This window comes from Hesperophylax consimilis, chromosome 31 (assembly GCF_061612785.1).
Source record: "Hesperophylax consimilis isolate HC1 chromosome 31, BYU_Hcon_1.0, whole genome shotgun sequence".
Taxonomy (NCBI): Eukaryota; Metazoa; Arthropoda; class Insecta; order Trichoptera; family Limnephilidae; genus Hesperophylax; species Hesperophylax consimilis.
The window spans coordinates 1,635,580-1,648,662 of record NC_142866.1 but is presented as its reverse complement, the minus strand read 5'-3'; the positions used below and the strand labels follow the sequence as shown (position 1 = coordinate 1,648,662).

At 34.2% G+C, this 13,083-nt stretch overlaps 1 protein-coding gene across 1 annotated transcript; it reads right to left on the bottom strand.

Annotated features, from left to right (window-relative positions):
• Positions 1-3,007: 3,007 nt before the first annotated feature.
• Positions 3,008-12,257, bottom strand: LOC149409329 (methyl farnesoate epoxidase-like). The gene is made up of 9 exons (XM_089649775.1): positions 12,248-12,257; positions 10,705-10,956; positions 9,197-9,422; positions 8,359-8,539; positions 6,974-7,082; positions 6,293-6,473; positions 5,122-5,239; positions 3,960-4,101; positions 3,008-3,210 (listed from the first exon to the last, which is right to left on the bottom strand). The coding sequence occupies exons 1-9, from the start codon at positions 12,255-12,257 to the stop codon at positions 3,008-3,010; spliced, it is 1,422 nt and encodes a 473-aa protein (XP_089505901.1).
• Between the last annotated feature and the right edge of the window lie 826 nt (positions 12,258-13,083).

The following is a 13,083-nucleotide window of genomic DNA, read 5'->3' as shown; positions in this document are numbered from 1 at the left end:
TAGCTCACATCTTCGTGTGTGCTAATAGTTTTATAAACATATAAACATGTACATTGTTTGGCAAACATAATCTTTCTTTAAATATTTCAATAAAGTCACAAAAAAAGAAACATTAATAATTGAGATAGACATTTTTTCTTAATTCATTTTTGAACTTATTAATATTTTCTATCACAGCAATTTCCTTCGGGATTTTGTTATAGAGTTGAACGGCCTGGTACATCAGAGATTTTTGGGTGCTTGTTTTTTTTCTTGTTGGCAATCTAATTTGCTTAGAATTTCTCGTCCCATTTATACTAAAAATTAAAGGTCGGGGGTAAATTTCAGTAACTTTGTAGTTAAAGGGTGTTCGTATATGATAGTAAAAGTTAAAAAAAACTTTTTCGATTTCCATTGTTTTATTTCCAAGGAATTATTCACGGGAAGCGCGGATGAATTCTTCAGTAACCGGATGTGAGGAGGGGAAACATCGCATAATTTAATAATTCTTATCTGTTTCCATGGAAACCTCACACAAAAATTACCTTAAGCACCTTAAACCGTTGACATTTTGAAACAAGTCATTTGACGCTTATTTGTATTTTTTTTATTTCAATTAACTTACTTATTTAAAATCCCATAATATATTGCAGCAATAAACTTACAAACTTAGTATAGTAGGTTTTAAAAATACAATTTAATTTATTATTACACTAATTTATTCGTTACTTATTTTTTTTTAAATTGTAACACTTTGTCTACCTTTCATATTGGTCAGTATTTTTTGGTAGATCTTCAGTAATGAGTTTTGTGATTTAGACGTCTTTCCAAAGAGTGATTTTTTTAATGTGAATACTGCACAAGAGTCCCAACTGCTCCCAACCGCTTAGAGCCAGTGAGACTATGGCATCCCCAATGTTTGGGGTTTGTTGTGAGGCGGAAGGTAGTGGGTAGGGAAAGGATATGGGGAAGAGGAATGTGGGAGAGTACCTAACTATTCAGGTCTGGTCGCCAAACATTTAAAGTTCTGTGTCAAATCTAAATGGTGGTTTAACACAGGGGCGATACTGAGAGTATCTTCCACTGTAGAACGTACTACAGGTATACTTTAAATTAATAAATTGTGAAATAACACAAAATCATAAAATGAAATTTACTTGCGCACGCCGGGATTTCAAACCGCGACCTTCGGATTGCTAATCGCTGTCAAACCATACCACGTATGTTTGTGTTGATGTTTATTAAATTTTCACATAAATTCGAACTTTTTGTTTATCATATAAGCTATTATACTTGTACTTATTATCATGTAGAATCACCTCCCAAAGTTACCGCATTTTACCCTCCGAACATCTTGTATTTAATTTATTAGCTACTTTTTAGCTCACGAATCTTACAATGTCCGACGTCGATTATCTAGATACCTTTTGCAGGTTTATTGGTGTTTTTCATGTGATTCAGATATTGTAGATTCACCAGTTTTCCGCTTGTACTACGAGTTTCCGGACGCGCCGTGTAGTGTTTATGTGAGTTTCTGTACCTACCAGTGGCGGTCCGTGAGTTTGAGCTTGAGTGGTGAGATTGGAAAATACGACATTCATGATATTGTAGCTTGAAAAAAATTATATGAATATAAAATATATGTAGATTTTTCAGTTTAGGCATGTTGCACTTCCTTCCTTCTTGGAAAATGCGTGATGATTAGTTAGTTAATTAGGAATACGTATAGATATGGCAGCAATAATAAAAATTAAAAACAGATCATGTCGTGTTTTTATTAGAGTGATATTTTTTAATATCATAAAACTTTTAAAAAATAACTCCATATTCATACATTGATTGGCTTAGGATGGGTTGTTTCGTTTTCATTTCCGGGTTCTGTGAAAGTCCTATTCAAGTTCTGTTATTATATCATTATAGGCTAGTTGCTTGACAGAACTGAAATAATAACAGAACTTGAAAAAATCTTTCACAGACCCTGAAAATGAACGTTGAAATTTGAAGAATTGTTCAAATTCTCCGAAACAACCTGTCCTAATATACCTACGTTCTGCATATATCAATATTTTACAAAATCACAATTTTTTTGTTTTTTTAAGCGTAGACGGAATCTATAAATTGACGGCAAAGAGACATAAAACACATTAAAAGATTTACGAGTATATGTACTATTTATTAGAAAAATATATAATTAATTACTCTTCTAGATATGTTAAATTCTTGAATATAACTAAACTTCAATAAGCTCTACTCTATACATTCACGATAAACTCTACTCCATAAATTCATGACAAACTCTAATATATAAATTCATGATAAACTCTGATATATAAATTCATGATAAACTCTTGAAACACCTGAAAAACGCAATCAACATAATATATGAGTATGTACGTAAAATATTTAGATAACCATTATAATTTAAAAAATTAGAATGTTGGAAAATCAGTTCATCATTATTTTACTAAACATTAAAACACTTTTTACTACATATCATAGAAGGACTAATATTTATTTTAATAATCTGGAATTTAGCTGGATTCTGAATAAGTTAATTAAATATTCAGCGCAGGAGATCCCAGTGACTATTTTTTACAAAAAAAGACACCAAATCATTTATTACTTACCCTTATTTTATTTTAAAAAATCTATCAATTGAATTCTGTTGATGAAAGTATAATGGTAGAAAATAAATATATACGTAAAATTTTCTCGTTCAAATTAGGTAGGTATTGCAAATTTTCTAGTATTATTGGTATTACAAAGGAGCAAAACTAATATATTTGTACCTATAACCCCATATAGAAATGATTTGTGTTCACATATTGAATCTCTAATAAAATATACAGACAGTGTGAAAAAGGTTATAAAAAATATTTAAATCGAAATTTCTTCATAAATTTTTCATTCTTCGACGACTTGGAAAATTTCTTGAAATAAAATTATATTTATTTTCTTTACTTCAGTATAATAAACAAATTTATGCATGAATCCAGCCAACCTCACAATATAAATTATCATAACGCATTTAATATATTTTTTGCGGAGAAGTCTGGAACCTCCTAGTCCACTGGGCCAAGTAAGGCTTGGGGCACAGGGTGACCCCGTCGCTGATCTCGTAGAGCTTGTCGGCGCCTTCGGGGGCCGTAACCTTGAACACTTGGAACAGGGAGGTTGCGAACATGAAGACGTTAGCCTTTGCCAACACTTCTCCGACGCACTTCCTGCGGCCTGTGAAAATGAGTGATTAAACATATTTTTTATGTGTTGTTGTGACAAAATTATGGTTAAAAGGTAAATACTTAAATGTGTTGCTATTTAAAATAGTGAGTGCAAAGTTTTCGCTAGGATTAATTACAAACGTACAAAATACACATATTTTCAGTTTAAACAAATGTTTGCGGCACGTTACAGAGTGGAAGATATCCTAAGTATCGCCCTGGTGTAAAATTCGAAATTAAAACGTTGTTCGATTTAGATTTTTTTACACGAGGCCCTGATGAAAATAGATAAGGTTTGGGGAAACCCTTTGACCTCTCCAACTGGTATCTCGACCCGTCGCCTTGCGCCGCAGTAGGAGGGATATATTCATATGTACGTCACTCCTGGACAAACTAATCCCTAGATCCCTACCCAACCCTCATACCTTTTTTCCTCCCCAGAACTTCCTCTTCTTCCTTTCCTTAAAAAATACTCCCCACAGAGCATCCCAAAAGATGACATAGATGCTGCGGTTAATTTAAAAACTAATAATTATGTTTTTGTTAATAAAACAATTCTTGTTTACTTTCACTTTCAATTCCTACAGTAAAAATGAATTTCGATGTTTCACATCTGCCGGGCGTCCAGTGACGGTTATTTTTTTTCTAATTTGCAGTTGGTAAATGCAACAAAAGGCGAACCCCCGAAATTTGCTAGATAGAGGAGAAAATCAACTACGACAATATTTACAGTCAAGAGCAGAGTTACAAGGTACACACCTGTTCCAAACGGCATAAAAGCTTTGGGGCTGACAACCATCTTTCCATCGCAGGTCAAGAAGCGTTCGGGTGAGAATTCAGCGGAGGAGCACCACACGGGGCTGGTGTGAACGTCGTGGAGCAGGGTCAGCAGGATTGTGTCCTGAAAACAACTCCTCGTCATAATAATAATTATCATCATCATCACTATAATCATCATTATCATCATCATCACCACCATCATCACCATAAAACTTAGTACTGAGCCATTAAACTTCATAAACATATACAGAGCCGGCTCTGAGCAGAACGTAAGCAGTAAAAACCATAAGGGTGTTGTATTAGGTGTTAGGCATTATCAGCGCCTTGACTCTTTGCTACTTGGCACCTTGACAAGTCGGCGGTCGCATAGAACCGGCACTGACCACACGTCATTGGTATAATTGAAACAACCAGCATATAATAAACCAACATGAAATATAAACAAAAGGTAGGTACACATTTTTTACAGGACTTAAAAATATAACATAACATCAAAACAAGCATAACGCAGTTCCATTTACATTAGGTACATAAAATCTGGTTATTACATCACATATTTTCTAATCTAATAAAATAATTCATTCGCATGATATGTTATCCTGGTGAGGTGTTTACGAAACACTAAAATATATACGAACCATTAACTGTAACCGTCATTCCTATCTTACAGTCCACCAACAAATGCAACAACTTTGTATTGTTACTTAAAATACTAAATGCATGACGCTTACTTAGTTTACTATAAACTGAATAGAAATCAAAAGAAACATTAAAATAAAACTGAAAAGTGAAAAAGATAAGAACAACAAAATAAAACAATACAATCCAACAGAATTAAAACATATAAATAATATAATTCGATTCATCTACATAATTGGGTAGCGATAAAATAACCCTTATACTACGCTTTTAAACCAACTTCCTTCAGAGAAAGACATGTTTCGTCAAACCTCAAGTTTAAATAAGTATTTTAACACAATGATGCTTCTCAACTGATTTAATAAATGTATTTTAAAATTAATCGCAAACGCAACATTTGAAACATAATACGTATTTATATCTCCTAAAAACTATATTTTTCAGCGAATAATATTTATTTATATTATTTATTACTCACAAAAATAAAGATTATTGTCCTTACCATAGGAATGGAGTAGCCACCCAATTCAGTGTCTTTGGTGGCGCGGTGGGCCACCCCTGCTGGGGCGATGTTTGACAATCTCTGCACCTCCATTATAAGGGCCGTTGTATAGGGCATCCTAAAAAAGAAAATATTTAATTTAAATGCAAGTCGTTTAATATTTTAAAATATTTTGGCATTCAAATTTTTTTATCTAAATTTAAAAATATCAAACTGTTAACCTAGTTTGTCTATATAAGATAGACTGCTAATAAAAAATACATTAATATTTCATGAACCTCAACCAAATATACCTACATATTATTTCTTTATTTGTTGTGTGAAAATTAACATTTCACAAAATTTACAAATAATAACGTTACATTTATGACTTCAGTTGAGACGTACCTTGCGTTGAAAAAACATTTGTTGCATTCTTTAAGTCACTGAAGTTTAACTGAAAATGTTTACCTCAGAATGAAGGTGGTTAAAGAGTATGGTCATTCTCCTTAAAGGCCTAATCTTTGGTAAGTTGATCCTGCGTCTTGGAAAAATAATATTCTGTGCCTAGCTCTAGTGAAGTTATCACCAGAGCATAAAGCCTAATACGTTCCAAAATATCTGGATTGCAAATGTGCTACCAATAGTACTAACACTATTGCAATTTTTTTTCTAACGTCTAGACTCTAAACCAGTCATTCGCAAAGTAGTCTATATCGACCCCCAGGAGTGGATTTTGACGTTTCATATCAGTGAAACAAAATTAAGAGTGCATGAGATGTAAATGGTGGTCCACGAAAATGTAACTTGCACTGAAATGAGTGAGTATACGAAAATATTGTGGGAAATCACTGCTCTCCGAAATTCTCTAACCACCCCCTTTGGGGAACTCAGTACCGAGTAACTCAAATATAAATTTTGGGCATACCATCACTGGGGTCTACGCAAAACAGAAAAAAATCGGCACTTGGTCTACGGGAGAAAAAGTTTGGGGACCTCAGCTCTAGGCGATCTAGTCCTAACATTCCAGTAAGAAAATCAGTTGTACATCACATATTATGAATTACTTATTTTTGCTTAAGTTTGATGGAAGACGGGGCAGATGAAGATTAATCTACTGAGCAAGCACGAACAAGTTTGCACTGATGTCCATTGAACTGATAATTAATTAAAACTAATGCTTAAGCCTCACTTTTCTCTGTCTTCTAGTTTAGGAACTCTTTCTTGTCCAACAATGCTGTCGATTTCTTGCTGCATTTTATTTTGAGCATCTGGGTACATCATCATGTAAAGAACAAAGAAGGATAAAGTATTGCTCGTCGTATCCATCCCAGCCTGAAGAAAGTCGAGACAGATGCAGTACAAGTCGTTTTCTGAAAAAAAAGATAAATATTATAAAATAGTCCCAAACTAAAATATGTAAATAGAATTCTAAAAACATGAGAAAAGACGCTCGAACCGAGCTACGAATTGCTGGAAAAGAACGAAGCAATCGCAAGCGGCGTTTCGCGCCATTTGCGGTTGCTATGTTCATTTCGGTTCGGCTCGCGTGTTAATACGCACCCTAAGAGTAATCATAAGAGATGTACGATCAGTTCGTAAGCTTAGGAAATTTTGCTTCAGGAAGAAGCAGTTTCATAATGTTTTGATCATAAAAATACAAATTAATATCTACATGAATTATCAATTAGTCAACCCGATATAAGATTAAGTGTGGAGTTTTAAAATTAGTTAATTATATTTTCATCCCATATTAATAAGGTCTATTCTAACCACAAACTAGATAAACCAGACGAATTTTCTATTTTAACACCAAAGTCCAAAATTCTTATTTAATCTTAACTTCATAAATCCCAGATTAGATTACTATTACCTGAGAAATTGGTTTCTTTGTTTTCCCGCACCATGTCTTCCAGAATAGCGTCAATTAGATCCCTTACTTCTCCAGGACGTCTCGACGCCTTATGTTCATAAATTGTTTTCTGAAAACGAAATACAAAAAAACTATTTTTAATTCTAACAATCACCGTTTATTCATCGATAATAATATACACATGAAGGAGAGCGCCTGTAGCGGCGCATGACGGGCGACTGGAGCATGACTTTATTTTTTATAAAAAAATCTACAGTTTTATTCCGAAGTTGACGAAATTTGCTCACAAGGTGATTGAATGAGATTTAGAAATTCCAAACCTATCGCCTTTTCCCACCTATTCAAATCCCAGAAGCAGAACGTTCAAAACGCACCAAACAGTTACACGTTGGGATAGAGAGGCTTTTCAACAAAAACTCTTGGGTTTTCCGAATCCCAGACTATGCGACAATTTTGCTTGTTGACAAAGCCACCGAGGTGGAAATGGGCCTTATCACTCAAGATTTTTATTTTATTTATTGTTTTTATTTTAGTAATTTGTACATTTAAGTTTACAAATGACTAATTAATTATTACATACAAATATACTATGTTTGTTTTTCTTGCTTGATGTGGCTCCTACACAACATCTTGAACTTTTCAATTGGGGCAGACTTAAGGTTTTCCGGCAGTGCGTTATAGTATTTCATCCCTTTATATAATATACTATTCTGGGTATTCGCTTTGTCCTTCTTTGGTAGCCTAATTTGATTGTACGTCCTAGTTTTATGTTTGATATGATTTGAGATGATTTGAAGCGTGTATCGTTCCATTTTTATTAATGGCGTAGTTTCTACTTGTCAAATGTCAAAAAATGAAAGCTTCAAAAGTAGCATCTACCGAAATAGCGGGCTATTTAAAATAACACCTCTTATTGAAAAACCCTGTATTTGAAATTTTGATGAAATTTGGCATACCTGACATCCAATAAAAGGAAATAATTCCTTTCAGCGTCTTTTCTAAAAACTCTGTAAAGTTAGTTAGTATTATTATATATGTATAGGTATGTTTTTTCATTCAAGTTCCTAATTACGGACAGGACCCTGAGCCGAACGTAGCCTGGCGCGAGTAAAATTTTGGCGCCCCTTGTCAAAACCATTAGACGTCTAAGTAGGTGATCACTGTAATCAATAATATTCGGATGATTTGAATTTTTGTGTAGCGCCGATTTTATGAAAAATAATCTCAAGAGCGATGTGTTAAGACTGAAAGATGTTAGGTTTTATAAGCGCCTTGGCAATTCGGCGCCCGGAGCGGCCTGCTCCAATTGCGCCCTGATTAGGGATGCCATAGACCCGCTGGCACCGGGCAATTGGGACTCTTACGCGGTATTTACAAAAACTTACCGCAAGAAAGTTCGAAATAACAGCCATATTTAGTTTCATGGCCGAATAGCCGCAGAATTTGGGGGCGATGAAACGGAGGAAGGGCAGCTGGTTGAGGAGGCCGCCGGACATGTCGGACAGGCGGAAGCTCTCGTTAATGGCCACACAGATATTGTTCAGTTCTGTGTCGTCACGGCGATAGCTGAGGAGCAAAATTAAATTAAATTTAAGTATTATTTTAAAATGTAGACATGCTATTATGGTGACAAATGATAAGATATTATATAGCTTGTTTCTGTTTTTTGATATATTTATTATTACTCTCTATAGCAACATTGGCAACGATTTAAGCACAAAGAATAATATAAATATAAATTCATAGTTGATTAAGTTGATTATCACTTTATTCTCTTAATTACGTTTTTATTTTAATTTATAGTAATTAGGGGTATCTTTGCAAGAACAGAGCGTTTTACTGGAAATATGTTCAGAAAACGATAATAAGATCAAGTTACGTTTTAATCCACAAAAAAAATCTGTAATGTTTTGGTGTTGTAGATAGAGGTTAACAAAGGGGAAGGGGTAATTAGAGGGATCACGGGGAATACAGAGCGTTTTACTGGAAATATGTTCAGAATACGAGAATAAGATCAAGTTATGTTTTAATCCACAAAGAAAATCTGTAATGTTTTGGTGTTGTAGTTAGAGGTTAGCAAAGGGGAAGGGGTAATTAAGGTGGGTTAACAGAGCGTTTTACTGGAAATATGTGAGAATACCTCTATAAGATCAATTTACGAACATGTAAAATTTTGGTGTTGACGCTGCCGGTGACATGATGTAATTAATGTAATATTCATACCGTTTTCCAGCCAGCATCGCCCACAGTATGTTAACGACGGAGATCTCGAAGGGCCTTTCCATTAGCAAGGGCTTGCCCTGCGCGCTGCCAATCCACTGCACTAGAATTTCCGCCTCTTTCTCTATCAGATCGCCCATCACTGACTTGCCGAGGCCGAACTCGCGGAGGTGTTGCATGCAGAAGCGCTTCTGTTCCAACCAAGAATCACCCTCGTTGAAAACCAGGCCTGAAAATATAAAACATATATTTAACTTTTTTGTTCATTTCATTCTTTAATTTTTATTTTACAAAAGATATGTTTAAAGTCATCCATGCTAGGAATTCACCAGTGTTGTAGAAAACGTTGTACAAGTTAGTTAATTTTAACAAGAAAGAAAAATGTAAGCAATTGAAAATTCAATAAAATTATTACAATTTGAGCAAGTCCAATGCAGATAAATCATACTACAAAATAAAATGGAAAAGAAATAACATATTTTTTTCTATTTAGATATATATTTATGGTTCCATGCTAACTCAATACAGTGACTATTCAACACACATTTAAAAAGTGATATAAAGTCATTAAAAATGATGGAAAAAATATCCTAACCTAACCTACTTAACCCAGTTAATAAAGTTTTTTGTTTCATCACTTTCCATGACTTTAAATAACTTTTTGAAGATGAGATGAATTATCTTTATGATGATTTATCCAGTCACCATATTTATATATATAATTAGGAGGATTGCAACTAGTTCCATAAATGTATGTATGTACTATATACGTAATGTTTCACAATATAATTATTTGTACCTACAGGAATTTATATCCATATTCATTCTTGGAAGCATTTGCAAAATATGGAAGAGAGCATATATGAATGTGACAACAAATATTTGTTAATAGTGAAAAACATTTATTTACAGTTGTAAGTAGATTGTATTAGGCTTATAGATACGTTATGTTACCTCTTTTGTAGTTTATTCCATGGGTAAACCGGAGAATTGTAAGTTGGAAAGATGGAATTGTCAGAGTTCCACAAATTAATCACAATACATAAAATAAATCATTTTATTATGTTTATTTCATTATATCTTTACTTATTCAATGCCATGAATATTTATTTGTATCAGAACCTATTCAAATTAAAGAAATACACATGGTCTGATGACCCGATTAAGCATATAATAAAATTCAGACCTCATTTCGAATTTTGAAACTGATCGAAGTTTAAAATGTTGAAATTTGAAAAAAAATTTAAAACGTTTGAAATGATTCCAATTTTTTTTTAAATAAAAATTTATAACCTTTTTCTACTTTTTTACATAAGCTCCACTCTCTGAAGAAAATAATTTTCCTGTCATGCTGTTTACAGGGTCTTTTGAAGGAAATAAAGGAATTTAAGTTCTGGAAGAAAAACTTATTAGGGGTGAGTAGGATTCTAGAATCAGTATGTCTAGTAGTAGTGACAAAGCTGCAATGTTTAATTTAAAATCCATGCCCATTTAATAAAAAAGTAACTCACCTCCACGTCCAAAGTTAGCTCGCAGTCGGTAGAAGAATCCATCGGGTCGGCCCTGCAGATAAGGGTGCGAGCCGACCTTGCGCACCATGTCAGGGCTGGCCACGAGCACGACCCTCACCTGTCCCAGCTTCAGGCCCACGATGGGCCCGTAGCGCTGAGCCAGAGTCGACCACGACAGGTGATGGAAACCCTGGCTCTTCTTGAGCGCTCGCAGCAGGAGTAAGTTGCCAATGATCGGCCAAAGGAATGGTCCTAGATAAAATTAGGAACACCTATCAACTTTTTATATTTATTTTTCAACACAACAACTTCACTGTCGTATTTCCGAAGGTTCCGACCGCAACTTGGGAAAAAAACTGTATAATTATTTTTATATGAAACGACAAAAAAGTCAGGTAACATGCCAATAATAACTTATAACCGTTTGGTTCAGGGACGGCCCTGGAAATAATTTGATGTTTAAATAATGTAACTGGGACTAGAGTATCGGGAGATGCGAACACGATTCTCACACGAGAATAATAACAATTGTTATGAATACAATAATATCGGGGCTGTAGGATTAAGTATTGTGATGTTAATTTGTAAGCTTGATGGAGCTTACCATAAAAACTTTAAACTTTTGTCAATTAAATAATTATTATTTATTAGACTTATGTTTGTTATTTGTGCGACTTTCAACATATGATTTTAGTGCGAAACCGATACAGATTTTATATTTACGATGTTATAATCTTGTAATTTATCACGGGATTATTAAACATTAATATTATGTAACTAAATAATTGGTTCATCACAGTTTGATATTGCTTTCGGAAGGCGAAAAAGCAGTTACATGTAATAATAATGATAATAAAATAAATAAATGTGTTTATTGAGGGATCATTATAATTTATAGGCCCTGTTAGGAGTTCTACCGAGCCGAACCCTCTGATGTATGAAAATATCTGGAGTCAGTCAATTATTTTCCCATTTGATCTCTGGTGACGTGTTGTTCTTGAATTTTTTGTATTTATTATGCTTATATAACGCACTTGCATAATGTGGATTGGCTAGATGATCATTTGTGGAAAAGTGTGTGGAAGGGTTTAGTTTTTCCTGTAACATTGTTATAAAAAAACTTTATGGTGTTCATTCGTCGCTTTATATTTGATCCCTCTTAGCCAAGTTATTAATTCCGCACGACAGTCCCAACATCCCGAAGTCGGTGTGAGATAGAAAGACGACGTGGAAGAATATGGTAAGTCCCAGACTATTTAAATCTTGTCACAAAATACGCAACATTTCGATTCCGAATGGTAGTATCTCACAAGGGCGACAAAGAGTATTTATCACTGTAGAATATTTTGAGCTATGTATACAATTACAACGAATATCTATGACCTCCTTCTAATTAACAACTTTTTTCCTACAAAAGTTAATTTTTGGCTTGCATTTTGAAGTTGCAGAGCATTAAGAGCTCAGGTTTTGTGCCAGAGAACCCTGGTTATCTGGCTAAGTGACTAAGTGGTAGTTACAACCTTTTACTTCACCCACAAGTTACCCTCCCCCATTTCCACAAAACGCATTGCAACATTTTTAGAATTTGTGTGCCACATTCCCACTGTCTCTAGGAAGTTGGAAAAATCTGTCCTGTAAACAAAGAAAAGGCTGCTATCGAATCTTACATGTTTCCACTGACGAATGACGCATGTCAAAGGAGTGGGTGCGTCGTCAAATCGGGGGGAAATTAAGGCAAACATGCTCAAGTCTGTTTGCTTTATTGGAACCATTGACTTAAGACAGCGTCATAAGTGGATCCAAGTCTTCACCATGACTTATTGTAGCTTAAAATGCTTTAAACGTGTTAAATGGAAAGGTATTATAGAAAGGTATTATTAAAGGTATTAATACTTTTGTATGAAACTACTGCACTAGAGTCTCAACTGCATGAAGCCGGTGAATCTAAATCGTACCAATCAGAGGAGGTTGTAAAACTGAGAGGAGAGGAGAAGGGAAGGAGATTTAGTGAAGTACCTGGCTATTCAGAGCTGGTCACTAAACACGGCGAAATCTATTTCAAACATCGTACCTATTGGGGATGGCACTCTTTCATATGGACGATGCTGAGAGTGTCAACCTCTCCGAAAACTTCACAATATGTTTGTGAAATTTATTTATTTATTATTTCTTTCCATTGTATTTTTTTTTTACGTTAGAATTTTTTACCTCACTTGGAAAAGCCTGTGTTGAGGTTAATAATTTTACAAAATAATAAAATAAAAAATAACACAAATATTAAATATTTAGAGAACAATATAGTTACATTAACGTTTTTACGAATTGGATACCTACATGGTACCTATTAATCTAATTCCAGCCAATTCATTATAGTATAAT